The sequence below is a fragment of the Plectropomus leopardus genome, chromosome 7 (genome assembly GCF_008729295.1).
Source record: "Plectropomus leopardus isolate mb chromosome 7, YSFRI_Pleo_2.0, whole genome shotgun sequence".
Lineage (NCBI taxonomy): Eukaryota > Metazoa > Chordata > Actinopteri > Perciformes > Serranidae > Plectropomus > Plectropomus leopardus.
Genome location: NC_056469.1, coordinates 31,688,100 through 31,707,139, shown reverse-complemented (window position 1 = coordinate 31,707,139; position 19,040 = coordinate 31,688,100). Strand labels below are relative to the sequence as shown.

Genomic DNA, 19,040 nt, shown 5'->3' with positions numbered 1-19,040 from the left:
AGTAGGTTTGATGTGTACGATGCTGATCAGAGCTGAACTCAAATAGTATTACTGCAACTGTAAAACCAAAACAATTAGCTGAAAGAGGCTAAAATGATCTATAGAGTAAAGGGAGAACTTGTCAGGTGAAAATCTCTGAAAGTTTGTCGTTTCACTCCTTTCACATAACACCTTCTCATCTAATTGATTTCAAAAATTAGAAATATTAATTGGTGCAGCTTTAACTCTTCCCAAAACTCCTCACACTTTACATTTTTCACCCTCTCTGTTGTTTTGACATTTCTCAGGTGGCGCCTTGTGTCCAAACAGCAGCGCCCTCCAGGAGGTACGGAACTGTAACGAACACGCCTGCACGGTCTACCACTGGCAGACCGGACCTTGGGGCCCTTGCACCGAAGACCCGTCTGCCTTGACCCCCAACACGTCCAGCGGTGACCGTCAGGGTCCCTGCTCCATGGGAATGCAGACTCGAAAGGTCATCTGCGTCCGGGTCAACGTGGGACAAGTGCCGCCCAAAAAGTAAGGCTCTTTTTTTATTTTTTACCTTTGTTTTGCTTTTCCTGTTGGCTTTTCTAGCCGCTGGTTTCGGTCGTGTTCCCTCAATGACACACTGCTGCAACAGTCTTATTTAGATGTAGTGGTTATTTCTTGCTTCGCTGGTTTGTAGGTGTTTATAACTGTGAAATCAGCTCCCTGAGAACTGAGTTGAGAAGAAAACTGCTCACTCCTCAGAGCTCAAATCTGCTGGCTTTGAGCTGTAATTCACAATCATGTGCCATTGAGATCCAAGAAGAGGCACGTTTTAGTTTCAAACAAATCTCTACAACAGCTGATTTCACTGATTTGGACACCTTCACCTAAGAAGAAACTAATCAGTGAAATCTCCAGCTGCCGTTGGGAGAATAGAGAGCTTTGGTTGTGTTTTGATGTGTGAAATCATTTGCTGAAGAACCTCCTTTGTTTTGGATTGTGATCACAGAAAAAGGTTATAATCACACTTCAAGCATACATTTAAAACAAAAAAAGCCTTTCTCATATTGCGAGGTCAGACAGTGATGTGTGAGCATCTGTTAGGGAGAAGACAAGATGTTTAGGAATCTGTGTTTGTTGATTTGACAGCACATCAGTGGTAAACTGTCCATGCTGAGAATGAATGGAACATGAAGATGTACCATGATGTTTGTGTGACATTGAGAAACAAACTAGATTAAAAAACACACGAAAGAAGAGTCGGGGGTGAGAGACAGATGAGAGAGACGGCAGTGTTGGGAAGGAAAGTGACAGCAGGAGAGTAAAGTGAGTCAGAGCCGAGCAGACTCTACGTGAAGTTAACTCCCAATTCATATCTTCCCTTCGCAGGCGTCCACAGATAAATAAATAATCTCTCCGTCCCTGAAAGGCTAATTAACCCTGCCGTTTTGGGCGCTGGTAATTTCTCATTGATGATAATGACAGTAATTAAATGGGATTGATACTTTAAGGCAATTTAATCATGAGGCAGATGAGAGACGAGATGTTTGTGGTTAGCTCTGAAGACCACGCTGCATGAGGCGGATTCAAAATGTGCCGTCGAGTTAACGTCTGCCAGACAGTTCGGCTCTCGCCTGGTGTCAGTTATGCTTCACTGATTCACTCGACAACAGAAGATAACGGAGGAGATCTGCTTATGTCCAAATTTGTGGAAAAGAAACCCAAAGAGGATTGATTTAGTCGTCCCAAAAAAAGTTCACAAAAAAGGACCCCTACTGTGTTGAATTTCTTAAGTTCAGTAATATTCAACTTATGGCCCCGTGGGCTAAATCTAGCCCCCGATAAGGTGCCGGGTGGCCCACCAACCATTTTCTAATTAACAGCTGAAATAAGGTGATTTGCGCTGGGAATTGTTTTTGTATTTTTAGTATGCATAAGGTGCTAGAGTGCATAAAACAGCAATAAATTAGAGTTTGTTTATCAAAAAAGTGACAGTGGACCCACCTGAGAGAGGACATAGCTAAGCCCCTTACATCCTAAAGTCCTAGAAATGTCCTTAAATTCTAGAAATGTGCTAAGATCCTTCAAATGTCCTAAAATTAAACCTAAAATCTTACAAAACACCCTAAAATCAGAGAATTGTGCTAAAATGCTAGAAATTTCCTAAAATCCTAGAAACATCCTAATAGTACAGAAATGTCTCAAAAACCTAGAAAACTGCTCAAATCTTAGAAGACGTCCCAAAAACCTACAAAAGTCCTTAAATCCTAAAACATCCTAAAATCTGAGACATGCCCTGAATCTCAGAAACGTCCTAAAACCTAGAAGGTGCTGAAATCCTAAAAATGTCTTAAAATCTTAATCCATGACATGTCCTTAAATCCCCAAATCTCCTCAAATCTTGGAAACTTCCTAAAATCCTAGACATTTTTTGTACATCAGGTAGGTGCCAGAGTCCATGAAACAGCTCAAAATAGAGCTTGTTTATAAAAAAAAGTGCCAGCTGAGGATTCCCCGTCACCAACTGACAGAGGTCCTAGCTACGCTCCTAATGTCCTAAAATCCTAGAAACGTCCTAAAATCAAAGAATCCTAGAAATGTGCTAAAATGTAACACAGAAACATGTATGAGGCTGCTGCGACTGGCCCCTGACCTTCATGTCATTTTGCAAAAGTGGCCCCCAGGCAAAGCATGTTGAGCATCCCTGCTCTAGTTTCTCACTTTAGTTAAAGACTAATGGATTTTTCCTCTTCCTGTCTTACACCTCCCAAGCGTGGTTATCAGCAGGGAGAGGATGGGAACATAAATTATTCAAAGGGGTCGGAGCGTGTTGTGTACGAGGCGAATGCGATTCATAGAGAGCACCACGTGATAAAATGAAGATTGATGTCCGGTTTCAGCGGTGGCTGTTTGAGCAGCTGACCCAGACAGCTGCGCTTATCAGGCTGCAGAGGAGAGGTCGAAGTCCAGGATGTTCTTTATCGCATGTGTTTCATTTTTAAATCCACACCGAGCAGGAGACAAACACAAGCCCAGCGGGTCGGAGAGTAGCAGGGCGGAGGCGTCAAGGGTAATGGCATTGAGTAACTGACAAAGAGAGGTTTCAGTCGATTTGCCTCCATTATCTTTTGTTTTTTACGCTTGTCAATAACTTTATATAATCATTTGTAATAAGGGCAAAAGAACAACATGTAACAGCACCGCTAATGATATTTTACTAAAGTGGACTCCCATCAGGCACCTTCTCACCCTCTCAGCAGGTGCTTATTGTTATTGACCTCCGCTGAGCCGGTCTGAGGTTTTGGGTAATGAAGGTCACACACTTTACTTAAAATATGCCAGGAGGCGTTTGACATTTTCAACCTGTGTAGCATTTAATTTTGACTTGACTTGCATTTACCACCAGACGTCTTTAATATTTTTGTATGTTACTGGGTTTGTTTTTGCATTTGTTTTGCTTGTAGTGGATCAATCAGAAACTCTGAGATCAATGTGGCAACAGAATTCAGAATAAAGTCTGTTAGACCAAACAACACAAAGAGTCGGACAAATACCTGCTTTATCAATCATTATATGAAGTGAGAACTGCAGAATTAAAGGATAGGTTTATCACGTCTATCTTAAAGTAATATCCAGATGCCCATGTGCATAGCTACGGTCTTGTTAGTAAAGTGTTGCTGGAATAAAAATTCATGACGAGACAAGCTGACAACTTTTTGCAATACATTGTTTTGGGGTATTCTTTTGGCATCTTTTAAATGTGTGTGTGTCCCTTTGTATCATTCTATGTGTGACACCTCATACATTATGTTGGCAACACCGCATACAACGTCACCTTGTGGTAAACTTTGCAAAGTGGCGTTAGTTTAACTTATCTAATAGCCGCTAACGTTATGGCCGACTTCAGCTTTGTAACATTGGCTCATCATGTCGTCTGTTCAACTTAGTATTTTTGTTCTTTGACAACCAGACATCAGTGTTCACTGTAGCAAAAGATCGTAGTTAAAGGTGAGTCTTTAGTAGACGTTTAAAGCAATCAAAGGACTCAGAAAATCTGATAGAGTGGGGAAGATTGTTCCAGCGATCACTTTTTGTTTTAAAGTTAGAGCGGGGGACTGTTGTGCAGTGCTGTGCATATTATTAACAGCTTTGTATATTATTTACAGAATCATGTAGTTTATTCTGAATTTCTGAAAGCCAATGGAGGGATGCAAGAACAGGTGCTATGTGGGACCGACGGCTCTTCGATAGTCTTGCAGCTGCGTTTTGAACCAGTTGTAGACCATTTAGAGCAGCTTGACTGAGACGTAGAGGGAATTACAATTATCTAAATGGGACAAAATCAAAGTGTCTATTAATAACTCAAGATCCTCGGAAGAACAACATAGATATTTCTTAGCTGAAGAAAACAGGACTATGCAAGCTTGGTGGCATGATGGTCAAAAGCCGTATAACACATGATCCCAAAAGTTCTGTAAAGCTTATTACACGCCACTGTTTGTTAAGGCAGCATGCTGATTGTTTGTCTGAGTGAGCTAAGGCGACAGGGGTTAACCGTAGGTCAGGTGTCTGGTGTCACCATGATCAGCTTGTGTGGCCGCCTGACCGAAATCCGCAATCTCACTGCGAGCACTTTTCTTGTCAAGGAATGTTATCAGAAATAAACCAAACCACAGCTTAAAAAAAGATGTTGCACCATGATTTTGACACCAGAAAAACAGCCTCAGTCGTCCTTCGTAGGATGACTGATAGAAACAGTGAGTGCCGTCAAACAGGAGTCTCTTCGATGACTGCGAGGCTTCTCTTCACCTTCATGAACCAGCGGTGCTGTCCGTGGTGCTGAAGCCTCTGCCTGTACGCAACCCCGGCCGTGCCTCACCGTCCATTATTATGTCCTTTTTGTGTGTACTCTGACAGTTGTACGCCTTCAAAGATGCTATTCAAAGTCTTGAGGTGGATTTTCCTCAGGCCGCTGTCCCTGGCAGGGGTCCAGTACCAGGCTGTAAGCCAGCATGTAGACTTTCGTTGTATTCTGATAGAAGGAAGCTCTCAGTGAGTGCAACATTGCTTGTTTATTTTAGCTGTGTACATATAAAAAGTTTTAGTTGAAGCCCAGAACTACCACACACACTCACACACCCATGGGGGAACATAAAATAATTTGAACACCTCATGGGGAAATGACTTTGACTCTTTAACTCGCAATGACAAACGCCGCCACCAAGATGGGTCGAATTAGGTTGATTGGCAATTAGCCGTATTTGTCAGCTATGACAGAGGTCTGGCAATCACTTTGATAAGCAAAGTTTCAAAGCAACATGAGACAATTACCAGAGCTGGAAGAGGCCAAATCATCTGTACTTAACATGCATGAGCGTCGGTCTAAAACGACAAACAAATAAAAACTTATTTAATATGTCGACGGGGGAACGGCTTTGAAAATGAAATGACAGCATCCAGCAGACTGCGGTGATGAAGACGAGCAGCAGTCACAAACTGACACTAACAACAAGGATATGGTGGACATTTACAGTATAAAGAGGGCTGAAAGATAAATCTTATGGGTATCCAGTTTAATAAAACTGTCCGCACAAGAAGAACGGCAGCATCAGTTGTTTCAGCAAGTGCCCCAAAGTGTCAGGTGACATTGTTCTAGAGCTGCAAAGTAACGAGGAGTGCGAGGAGGACGAGTGGTTCATCCAAACATCGCTGTTCCTTTCTCATTGCAATCAACAAGAAAATGTAAAGAGAAAGACCACATTGGTAAAGATCAGGGATGTTTGATACTGGATTTTTTGCTGAGATCTTATATGTCCATATATAACTCATTTGGCAGATAACTGATACTGATATTGATACAGCCACTTTTTTCCCCACCTAATTTTAGTGATCATAAAGTCTCTTCTTAGGTGGAATTAATATCATTTTATGCATACTCTTATCATGATGGCCCACCAGCAGATGAAAACATAAAATATAATACAAAAATTAGTTTAATTCTAACTCCCACTGTATGAGTAAATGATAAAGCCAAACCTTGCCATTCATGTGCTCACACTGTATGATCAGATGGTCAAGCCATGACCTGAGAGCTCGCACTGCACATGTAAAAATAGACAATCAAACAGCTCGCCAGACCATTCTGACTTTTCATAGTTGTTGATAAAGGTCCGTTTAAAAGTTTTGGGAGAGGTACAGGTTTGTTTGATAGCTGAGGTATGATTCAGAATAATTTAGAGCTCAAAGGAATTGTTGTAAAAAACAGGCCAGTTTAAATTTGGATTCCCTCTCTCTCTCTCTGTCTCTCTGTGTCTCTCTCTCTGTCTCTCTGTGTCTCTCTCTCTGTCTCTCTCTCCCTGCACGCTGCACGGTCATAGCCGCCTGATAAAGCTGAAATTCCATCATTACTTAAAACTTTGTCATGGGACTCAAAAATCGGGTCATACAGGCTTAAATTGTGAGTGTGTGTCAAGTTTTACTGTTGCACTGTGTTTTGGCAGGTAAGGGTGTGCTCAGCGCTCAGTGTGTCTGAAAGCAGGTTTACGTGTCGGTCAAGAGTGCAGTGCTAAAAGCTTATAAGCTGCTGCCAGAGGCATATTGCCAGAGGTTAAGGTCTTTGGAGAAGTGTGGTAGGCACACACACATGGAGTTCACGGAGTCATAACAAATGTTAATAATGACGTCCTAATCTAAGTCCAAACTGTACCACTGTTATGGAGGTCTGCAGAACTATTCATGACACAATTATACAATCATATTGCAGTGTTCAAGGCTCATGGGAAATGTGAACATCCAATGATAACTTGTTATGTTTTTGCAGTTTCTGGCTGTGATAAATGATTCAATTATTATTTTGCACTTTTTATTTTGGCAGGCCTGCATCCTTTCTTTAAAAATCTGCAATAAAATAAACACAAAACCATTTCAAATTGTGTTCCCCTTCCTTAATCCAGAATACAAAAACATAAGCCCCTCCCCAGTACTTAAAGAATCATTTGCACCAGTCCCTCCCCTCTCATAAATAACAAACAGTCCCAAATAATGATTTAAAAAAAACCTGTATCTAATAATCTGCCCATATTTGTGCTTGACTAGATGTACTTTTTTAGATTTTGCCACTTTTAAATAAAAATAAATACTATTTTTCCGACTATAGTTGATGCATTTTTAATAATATCATAATTCATAATTATAGTTAGAAAAAGAAAAATGTGCCAGAGTGCATAAAAAAGCACCATGAATTTTGTTTATCAAAAAAGGAGGTTTCCCCCTGCCCCGACCCCCCCTACAAAGGTCCCCCAATGTCCTGAAATCTAAGAAACACCCCTGGTAACAACACTTAATGACATTTTAATGACTTGTCAAAGCTGTACCACTGTAGTCGAGGTCAGGTAAAATATTCATGAAACAGTCGAAATGGTCTCATGACAGCCAGCGTCAAAACCGAACGCACATCTTGACCAAAGCAAAAACACAAAGATCCAGCAGCTCTGGTTTCCCGACCATCTGTTGCTCAGAGGCAGCGTTTCCGAGCCTGCACTCAGGAGTGACTTGATATGGCTGTTTTTTTTGTTTTTTGTTTTCTCCTGCGCTGCGTGTCTTCATCTGGCACAATCCAACTGGCAGGTATTCTTGATCAGTGCACCCATGGGATCCAGGCAGAACAAACAAACATGGCCGCCTGCACCCCTGCATATGCAGATGTGCCCTGTCTCATTCATGGACGGATCTGAGCTGTCTTCCTCCCGCAGCCTCAGGCAGTGAACCTCTCAGAGTGCATGTCACACACACACACACATGCTAACACACACACATATAAACACTAACTGTCAGAGCCCAATAGCAGCGGGAGACACCACAGAGACAAATATGTCAGTGCCTCAGGCTCGGGCTGCTATCATCCTATCGAGCAAAGCTGTTGTGGTGTGAGGAAAAAAAACAACAACGTCTGCTTATTGATTCTGACAGTCTGTGTGCTGAATGCTACCAAATGTGTGTTTCTATAATCACATTGATGCTGTGGAATTTGTGAAAAAAGGAATGATTCATGGTTATGATGTTCGACAGTAGCTGTATTAAGCTCAGTCAATCATCTCCCCGCCGCGTTTTCTAATGGAGGCCGTGTTTACTCCCCGTTTTTGACTGTGACTGATAGCATAAAGCCCTCGAGAAGGAGGCCAAAGACACCACTGAAAGGGCCCTTGAAGAACTGCATCTGTTTTATGCTAAATTAAACAAATGATGTTCTTGTTTTGTCCGTAATTTTGATAATGAAATTAATTAGGCCTTATCTTTTCCCACCAGACCTTGTTTTTTTTTGTGTGTACACTCTCTTAAAACTACTGACAGTTCTTTGCTTTGACTCTCCTCTCTTCATCCTGCTCAACCATCTGCTCATTTTTCGAAAAACAGCCTCTCGCTGAACAGATTACTCAACGCGCTAATAGCAGCGAGCAAAACACAAGCATTAGCCTGGCTGCTCGTCTTAATGTTGTGCTCTGGGACAGGCTCCCAGTGCCGTGTTGTGTATGTCCTCGCCTCGCCACAAATCATGACATTTAAAGATCATTATGAGATTGTGACACTGACTGGAACCAGCGAGTCAGTTTAAAGCAGATGCCATTACTGGATGGCTTCATTCATTTTCACTGTGGTGCATTTCCACGGTGATAAAACACACTAGTGAACTGTCGAAAGAGCAAATCTTACCACAGAAAATTTGTGCATTTAGGAGAAGATACCCCAAGCGTCTTGTAAATAAACATTTTTTTTCCCCTCTAATAAACAACAAAATCTGCCCAGCAAAGACGATATTAGAGACAAAACGACTACAGGAGGGATAAAGGAGAAAAAAACAATGCAACCATGAAATGTATACATTATAAAAAATGCATAAATGACAATATCACAGCTCTCACACCCCCACGGACACACTCTTCCAGCCAAGCATTGTGCTGTTGGTATTCAGGCTCGTATTGTGTTCCGCCAACAAACATGGCCCGTTTCTTTTTCTCAGAAAACTGGAATGTAATTGAATTTTAATCATCTAAATTTGGATAATACCCATCATTAGTGGGACTACAATATAATTAGAGTAAAAGGGGAACAGCGGGGTGGTTCTCCCTGCTATGAGTTAACTCCCTGCCCTAAATGTAAAGCACTTTGCACAGGTTGGATACGGAGAGGATTATGGGAAACAAAGTCAAGAGTGAGAGCAGCAATAAGAAAGATTTTTACCTCAAAAGAAGTGAGTTATCCTAATTTAGGAGTCAGATATATAAGGTTATTGGAACTTAATTATTAGTTACAATAATAATATATAATTTATTTGATGCAATTATGAAGTAAAACTAGACTAAACTAAAACTAGGTGTTTAAAATGTTTAAGTAAACTAGTATAAAAAATATATTATATTAGAAAAAAAGCTAACCAAAACAATATTGTGACCTTACAAAACAAACATAAATACATGATAAAATAAATATATAATAATAATAATACATTTTAATTATAGGCACTTCTCGGGGAACTTAATGACGCTTTACATAGTAAAAAGGATTTAAAAAAACAGATAAAATACAAGAATGCAAATAAAAACATAAGATACACGGCAATAGACAGGAACTGTCAAAAAATGTCCACACAGCAAGTATGAGGAGGCGATGTTGCATATGATAATGGAGACTGGGGTGGTTACAGGACTTTGAATTAACTGCCTTCACATACTATTGTACTGATCTTCTTAAATCTTGCTCCTGACAAATACTCATTTTATTGTAATTAAAAAAGACTGAAATGAATTAAATAACAACAGTAATAAAACAAAACTAAAACTAAACAGTTGTAAATAATACAAAAATAATAATGAAAACTAAACTGAAACAAGAAAATCCACTCTGGAAACTGACTGCAACTAAACTTAATTAAAAAGAAAAAAATAAACATTAACTAAAAATGAATGCAAAATACAAAAACTATTATGACATATGGAAAGTTACCATCTACTAAATCTTTTTTTTTTTTACGCACCAACTGATCTGATTTAGGCTCTCCTGGGCTTTGGGCCAATCCCAGCAGGCAGCTCACTCCAGTCTGTAAACACGCAAACACAAACAGAGACGAACAGCCACACTTTACATTTCCACCTATGGTTTATTTAAAGTCTCAAAATGAAAGGAAACTGGCAAAGACAGAGAGAGACAGAGAGAGTGAGAGGGACATCAGGCACAGCCTAACCCAAACTATGATCTTAAAGTCCATTTTCAAAATCCATGCATACATTTCCTGTGGTCTTAAGACCTAAATCCAATTTACCAAAAATATTAGTAAACATAAAAAGCTATCTCCCAAATCCAAAAGCTAGAGTGCTAAAATTCCAATTTGTGATGTTGTGTACCTCTCTAGTTTCTTGCTATAGCTCATGTTCATAAATATTGATTGTTTTACTGTAGGCCTTGGAAATAGTATAATTGGAATTCTTTATTTAGGTGGTGTTTCCCTCTAAATAAAAAGAGACTTGGATCAGGATTCAAACATAACTGAGAACACCAGCGAGAAAAAAAAAATCCTTTTCCTCCTAAATGATCACTAAATTACAGTAACAAGCTCACTCATTAATATCCCAGCTGTGTGTTTTATTGACATCACTTTGTTGCGCATGTAAAATTTTACTTGCATAACAGTTTAATAAAACTGGGTTGCAAATGGCTTTGTAGTAAAAAAAAAAAAAAAGCATTGAATTAAATCAAAGATGAGCGAGACGACATCAATCAAATACCCTTTGCGAATAAATTGGTCTAGTGATGATTGGATGAACATGCTGACCCTCAGAAAAGCAAAGCTCAGTCATCCCAAGTCTTACAAGGCACCTGTAGGGAATCAAACACTCACTGGTATTTGGTGGAGCCAAGTTGTGTAAATTATGAAATAATTAGAAAGATTTTAAATTCAATCCCAAAGATAACACAAAGCCAGTGTAACAAAGCCAGCATTGTTGTAAAATTGGAAATTCAATTTTGACCTAATTGTAGATTCGCTACGGCTCCTTGGCTTAAAGAATCTGGAGCATTACAGCGAGATGTGAGGAGGCAAAACGCTCACTGTGGCTGATTTATTTCAGCTGCTATCAAGGGATAACAAGGGACACATTTTAGGCAATGTTTCCTAATTGGAAAAAAGAAAACAGGACTTAATAACTGATCTTAGGTGTTTCTCAAAGGTCTGTTAGGAATAGAAAATGACCCCTGGGTTTCTGGAAACCAACTTTGAGTTAGAAGCCTGGGACAAGACAAGTCATTAATTATTGCTGTGATTTAATTGGGTAAAAAAACCAATGAGACTTTATACAAATTCTCTCCCACATGCCATTTGGAGTTACCCTAAAATCACCACACCAAATCCCAAATGTGAATAAAAACCCTTTTCCTCTTACCTCATTTGGTCCACACTTTTGGACTTTTTGTGTGTAATCTCCCCTGGACAGTCCAGACCCAACACCTGAACATTGGTCCTAAAAGAGGCAGACTGTGGTTTGGTTTTTGGTGTACACACATGTTTTGGATGGTTTGGACTAACAGAAAGTTTTGGCAGGCTATCGTTAAGTGATGAGAGTGGCATAGTGTCTCAGTGTGTACTGTTCGTGTGTGGTTTAGCGACAGGGAGCGTGACGGTGGCGAAAAGAAAGGCCCAAACTGTTTGAGTCACGCCCTGTATTCGATAAACAGTTGTGATTGGTGCATTAGATCTCCACTGCTGGGAACCTCTCCGATGGGCAGAGGGACCAGGTGCATCTGCAACAGCAAATAACGTCTTAATTTCATTCAAACATGTGTTTGCAAATTCGTCTGGTTCTCATGCAGATTTGGAGCCACCACATATGTAGTCATCGAGTGCAGCTCCAATAAAAGTTGGGCCAAAATCACCAAATTCTCAAAATGAAATAAAATGTGTCTTTTTTGTTTGTTTGTTTTGTTTTGGGTTGGGTTTTTTTTTTTTTTTCGCAATTTTACATCTATACAAGATAGACATACAAAAAAGGAAAAAAGCACAAATGTGTCATTGGTAAAAATGACCTTTGTGAGATTTTTCTGATCTGACGTCATTAACGGGATATTGTTAGTCAGTGTTTCAAAATGACCATTAGAAAAATCTGTCTGTTCTGATTTAGACACATAACATGCTTGATTAAGGTTAAGAAAAGATTGTGGTTATGATTAAAAGAAGCGGACATAATAAGATCAGCGGTATTTTGTGTCTTTGTACACTCAATCTTCTATCCCGACCTCCCCCCTAAGAAGTAATTTTTGGCACAAAGCGTCATGCCTCTTTTGCTGCTGACGGATGAATCAGTTGATTGAGTTGACCACAAGAAGTCTCAGCACTCACAAGTTGTTTTAGCCAAATGAACCAATAATTAATGCTGCTGTTTTTCTTGTAGAGGCCTTTTCTTTTGTTTGTGTGTCTGCAAGAGGCAACACTGTAAAGGTGAAAAGGCAGGCACTCTGGAAATTAGTCTTTTAGTCCTCTGAGGTTTAGTTTGGTATTCAGAGCTTGTTCTGTGGGGATCAAAAGCAAAAGTCAAGCTGTATCTTTTTTTAACTGTGAGGCTTTATCTTAATAAGAACATTGTTTTATTGCCCGTGTGCTTTCAAGATCTAACACGAGTGGAAAATTGCAGCTCATGCTCAGACATTTACTATTTTGAGTGGCAGGGGGGAGTTTAACAAGGTCAAAGGTTTAATCCCCTCTTTGTCAAAGAGCTCTTGGAGTCACATCATCTAATAGCACCGCTGCCTCAGTGCTCTGATCTCTCATGATGCGCAGAGATGTTTGTGTGCCTCAGGCGGATTTTTCAAGGAATCAAGAATCAATAAGGAAAAGAAACATCTGTAGTCCTTTTAGAAACATATACAAGTCATGCCTCATTTAAATACATAAAACAACAACAAACAAACAAAGAGGAGACACTTTAGAAGGAGAGATTTTAAGAATCACTTTATAACAAACTCAAGATATTCTGCACTGCGTTTGTTTGATATGAAATTTTAATGTTCTAGCTCCTTCAGCTGCAACATTAAGATATTTGTTCAGGGTATCCCATTTGCATCTAAATGCAGATGGTTTTGATCCATTTAAAAGCCAATAAGAGTTGGAAATTTCTCTCTATCCTCATAATCGATCAACAGTCTGATTTGGAGAGTTATTTAAAGGTCCAGTGTGTAAGATTTAGAGGGATTTAGTGGCATCTAGCAGTGAGGATTGCAGATTGTAAACAGCTGAAACTTCTCCTCATTAGAAATCCTTCAGTGTTCATTGTTCAAGAGGTTTTTACCGAGAGCCGAATTACCCGCAGAGGTCTCTTCCTCTCCAGAATAAACAGTCTGGTGATTCAAGCTGTTAAAAACATGAAACAAAGCAGTTTCACTGAACAAATCACCATTTTTACAATTCTGTTTGGCATGTAGTGGACTGTTAGCCTACGACCTGCTAATGTGTTGTCACATTTTGTCTTGTCTAGTTTTATGTGCAGTTTCATTTTACAAGGCGCCTGCTGTATCATGCCCAAGCGAGCGCATAGCCATAGCTATTTAAAAAGTGGCCATGGTTGCAGAGTGACTCTTTGTTGTACATCACGTGACCTACAAAAGCCAAAAACGTGTTTCCATTGCAGTTTTGCACAGTATGGCTTTTTCTAATCACCTGAAATACCACCTCATGCGAGCGTAAAAACTTTTCTGCAATAAATTTGAGTTTTTTCGAGATTGGCGCATTTCTGTTAGGTGTATTTTATGTTTGCAATTCCAGTTTGTGCATTTTGATACAATGCTGGTTGAAAATTGTCTAATTATTGCTTAAAGTTCAATTAAAATCAAATAAAGCATTGAACCTTGCCAAAAATGAGTGAGCACTAAATGCCGTGATAGTTGAACTAACTTGCAGATCTGTCTTAGCGTCTTTGGCTAACCTGTGGTGCAGCATCATAATGTCATCGAGTGCGGCAGTAGGAAATAATGTGATAAAGTATGAGCTTTCTACAGTATTTGCATTGTACTGTGTGACTTTCAATTACTGAACTTTGACATTTTTGTGGAGCTCTGGTGTAACTTTCAGTGAAATACTGACGCTTCACACAAACTATGAAATATCAACCCGTCGCCAATAACTTTCATATATGTGCCGACAGTCTGGATTCACCTGACATTTAAAATAGCGACTGCTCGAGATATAAACCATGTTTTAAAGCTTTAATAAATATCACTGGAGAGGTTTGGCGCACCAACCATCTGGGTGTTGCTTGAATACAGAATGTAATTATTCTAGACACAATCTAGGGCAATAAAACCTGATGAAAACCTTCGTAATCACATCCAGTTTACGACTGATGTATGCCATCTGGCTCCCGCTGCTTGAAAGATATAGAGGAGAGGTGGTCGTATTCCCCCAACGGAACAATGTACACAGGAAATGTTAAGCAAGTCTACATGAGCACTTCAAAATGTACTTCTCTCTGTCGAAGAGACACACGAGAGCTCCTCGGGGGTGAAACCAGCAGACTAGCAGAGCGGCCTCAGGACAGAAAGCCCTTGTTTTAACTGGATTCTGCTATCAGTGAGTGATAATCCTTTTGATGGCACAGAATACGGGGTCAAGCCGGGGTTTTTCGAACAAGGGTTATGGTTAATCTTAAGTCATTTAAGCACCTAAGGTCCCCAGTGCATACCATCGGGCAGAGATAAATAGGTCGAGATAGACCTGCTGGAAGACATCTTGAAATCTGATCACTGCAACGCTGCGTCCTCGGTCTCGCAGCGGGGGTGTTGCCGCTCTGTTTCCTCATCCTATGGCTGACACACGGATCATCTGGGTCAGGTTTAATGTTGCTAAGAATGAGCGCTCTCCTCTGGGCGTTCCATACTCGTTAGCATGGTGTTATCAGGGAAGCGATAGGGAGCCTCACAGGGAAAATGTAATAATGTAACAGCGACACAAGGAGAGATTTATTTTTAATACCAATAGACAGAGCTAAATCCCTCTCGAGCGGAACAAATCCTCTGGTGTCTTCATACAAGTGAATGGTCCCCAGAAAAAAAAAGAAAAAAAAAAGCAGCAGCTGGATGCAGCAGGGGGAGGACACTTTTACATTTTCAGCCTCAGCTGATGTTCACGCCTGTAAAGAAGTGAATAAACAGGTGTGTAGCCTCGAGGACACTTCAATGGGACGTGAGGCTGCTAAGATCCAACCCATGAACCTGAAACTGCAAAACAATCTCCGTGTATAGTGCTAACCAGGATTTTACCATGTAAATATATATATATATATATATATATATATATATGAACCTATTTTTAACGACTGCAGAGATCAGGAGGCTCTTTATGAAGGGAAACCTGGCAGAGAATGCAGCGTGAAGGCAAAAATAAAAAGAGCACAGAAATCTGCAAGATCTAAATACAAAGTATATATAGAACAGATGGAAAAGCAATTTATTTTTATATAAGCACTCCAGTAAGCAGAAGGCTGATATCAAACCTGCAGGTTCTCAGTAAAACAAGATTAACAACGCTTTTCATTATTTCTATTATGGTTTGTCAGGAGTTCAATCTGTAAGCGTTTAAAATCATATTCATCAGTTTTAAACCACTTTGCTCTAAGTTCCACAAGAGAGAGCGGAGAGAGTTAAAGGTCCAGTGTGCAGGATTTAGGGCGATATATTGGAATAGAATATAGTAAGTATGATTTTCTTAGTGTGCAATCACCTGAAAATAATAATTGTTGTGGTTTTGTTTCCTTAGAATGAGCCAATTATATCTACACAGGGAGCAGGTCTTTGTCCAGAAAGGTCAAACCGAATATTAAGCAGTTTCCATTAACCCTCAAATTGCAAAAATTGAGATTGCAAATATAAAACACACCCTAATGAAAACATGTCAATTTTAAAAAACTCTCATCGCAAGAGAAGTTGCATAGCTTTGCTCAATAATAATACAGTCATCTTGCAATTGTGTTTTATCGACATTTTGAAAATATGCTGAAGTTTTTCCCAAAAATGTAATGAAAACTCGCCTAGTGAGCACCTAATCTGTACATAATATGTTCAATGATCTTATATCAGGAAAACGTGTCAGTAAGCAATGACTGAAACATGTTACTCTTATCTGTGTCAATAGTCAAGTCTAGTCGATATTATTTATAGAGCCTGTTATCACAACTTTTCCTTGAGGGGCTTCATAATTTCTCAGTATACAGAATCCTCTTTCCATAGACCCTCAATTCAGATTCAGAAAAACCACAAAACGCCAGTTTAACCAGGGAATAAATACAAGAAACCTGAGGAGGAGCAACAGAGAAAGGATCCCTCAGACATGCAATAGATATCATGTGTACAGAACAGACAAACATCGTAAAATTACAGTAATAAAAGAGCCATGATCATATATTTTTATGGTCTCAGTGTGCAGTGGCTTTCACAAATGTGTTGATTTTCTCTGGCTACATGTTCATCTTGCACACGCTGTACTTAAAGTGTTGCTTCCTGTCAGTGGTAAAGTGCCTTTAACCAACACTAGAATTTAATGTGAGCATACTGAGCAGCATCACAGGATATCCTTTCCTGACCAAGTTGTGAAGGATGCTGAAACAAAGATGAAAACAGCCTGCAGTGTGAAAATGACCAGAAATCAAAACCAGCTTTTATCTGGTCTTTAGACAGGTTTGAGGCCAAAGGGTCGGGGAGGTGTAACAGTGTTTTTGTTCAGCACCTGATGATTTGAAAAGAGCTCTTTTCTTCTCGTCTGATACTTTTCCTAAACAAGTATTTTTTTTCATACCTGTGGGTCATGAGTCATAGTAATTGTTTTGTCGGAAATCCACTGAGCAACAGTCTGCTTCTGCGTATCGACATAATTCAGTTTTTTTGTGCCCCTGAGGTTTTCAGACGGTTTGCTGTTGTGTTTTGGTGAATGTGTAAAGAGTTCCCAGCGGTGTTACCTTAAAGTCCTGCTGTGTGCTTTTGTTGCCTAGGTGTCCAGACGGCCCTCGCCCCAGCACTGTGCGACCGTGTCAGCTGCCCTGCAAGAAAGACTGCATCATGACTCCTTTCAGCGACTGGACTCCGTGCCCTGTTACCTGTGACGCAGGTACGGAGAAAAAAAACCTCCTAATCTCCTGCAAGGAGAGATGTCTCAGCTCATGTGAACTAATGCTGCTTCTTACAGATTGCTGAAAAACTAAACGGCCCATTGCAATGTAATTTCATTTTTAATGAAGTTTTCAGTCTGTCTTTGTTCATTTTACATTACAGTCAGTATGGAAAAGTATGGAATTTAGATAAGTGATTTCCAGGTGTGGATCATAGACTGTTTATAAAGATGGACAAGCATCACCACTAACCGCCGCGCTGCTTAAGTGAAGCTGAAATATACCGAATACAGCTGCTGCCATTTTGTGCTTCACAGACACTTAAAATTAAATTGTTCTTCTTTCTTTCAACTAATTTCTGTTTCCTGTTAATAAAACAGACCAAAGGCAATATACTAATCATTTAACACAAAGGATAAATAATTTGAGCCGTTAGTTTACTTCCTCTTGATAGATAGATGATGATAGACAGATTTACTTCCCGCTGATAAATAAAACTGTATTGGGAGGAGTAGAAATTGATGGCGGGGAACTAGATTTCTGACCCTCTTCTCCAACCAAGAAAGTGAAAAGAAAAACAAACGTGTTTTTTAACAGTTAAAAATCATCAGACTTTTCTACAATATTATGACAATTATTTGGCAGCATAACTGCATACATTGTCAGAAAATAACATGTCAACAGCTGGATTTAAAACCATTTATTTATATATTGAACATCTAGCTGTTTTTAAAATAGAAACTGTGTAGGAACTCTGACATTAGTTAATTAAGAAAATGGTGTTTTTGAGCCAGATTTCTAACGGCGTCAGGCTGCAGTAATAAACTTTAATATGATAAATGACAAGAAAACTTGTTGAATTGTATGCAAATACCCAAAAGTATATATTTTTGTAGTGACCCGAGAAGCCAGTTTAAACTGACAGTGTGAGACTGACAGCACACAGCCGCACACATTAACCGCCACATAAACACTTGCACTTACGTCTCGTTACACGTAATTAATTTGACAGACTGGCATGTAAGACAACCTTTGGGCCGACCTCTTTTAGGGCGCCCGGCGAGCCGACTTGCCCGTGGCTACAAGTGTCAGCGAGTGTCGTCGAGTTGTTGTTTACATGCTGTGAGAGAAAAACAATGCTGGAAGGAGGTCACCTTTGTCAGGCAGCCGTTGCCCAAGCTGTTGAGCGGTGGCAAATACATTAAATTGATTTACATCTGAAAATCATTACCGTCCATATTTTGATGACCTCTTCATGTGACACGGGGGTATAAATCTCTTCAGTCTGAGCGTGCTGCACCAGTGGCTTTGCATTTTAATTTGGTGCTATTGATATCTTCACCTTGTGCTGGGAATGTTACACCACCCACATGCAAAGGTTTAAAGCGGGGTTCAGGACTATCCGGAGGCTCGTTTCCTCTTAATGAACTACTTGAGGGCATCTCCACACATGTAAACACCATAAATTTAATCTGAGTCAATTCCAAGGTCTAATGGGATTTTTCTACATCATCGTTGTTGGCTTGTTACTGCAAGTAATCAGACGTGCGCGTTGTCTTCGATAGCTGTCCAATTAGATCTGGCAAAAGTAGTCTCCAAGTCCATTCTTCAAGGACTATTAACAGAGCAGCCTGGCTTCTCATTTTGACATTTCTCATCACTTCCCTGAGCAGACGTATCTTATTTTAATTCAATAATTGTGTGTGTCTGTTCAGCCGGTAACGCCGTGAAGAGAAAGCAATCAAGAAAACGGCTTATCATCCAGCTGCCGTCCAACGGAGCACAGGACTGTCCAGAGGTGCTGGAGGAGGAGAGGGAGTGTGAGGCCCCCAAAATCTGCCCGGGATTCAGGTAAAAGCATCACAGTGGTCTGATAATGCTCAGACACCTTTCGTAAGTATTAAAACCGTAGAAACTTCACCAAAAGGGAAT

At 40.0% G+C, this 19,040-nt stretch overlaps 1 protein-coding gene across 1 annotated transcript in view; it reads left to right on the top strand.

The window, feature by feature from the left end:
• Positions 1 to 19,040, top strand: part of LOC121945662 (thrombospondin type-1 domain-containing protein 7A) — a 224,008-nt gene that overhangs the window by 111,240 nt on the left and 93,728 nt on the right. Inside the window, exons 9-11 of the mRNA XM_042489960.1 lie at positions 288 to 519; positions 16,992 to 17,107; positions 18,824 to 18,959. Coding sequence (XP_042345894.1) covers positions 288 to 519; positions 16,992 to 17,107; positions 18,824 to 18,959 — 484 coding nt within the window. The remainder of the gene's footprint in view (positions 1 to 287; positions 520 to 16,991; positions 17,108 to 18,823; positions 18,960 to 19,040) is intronic.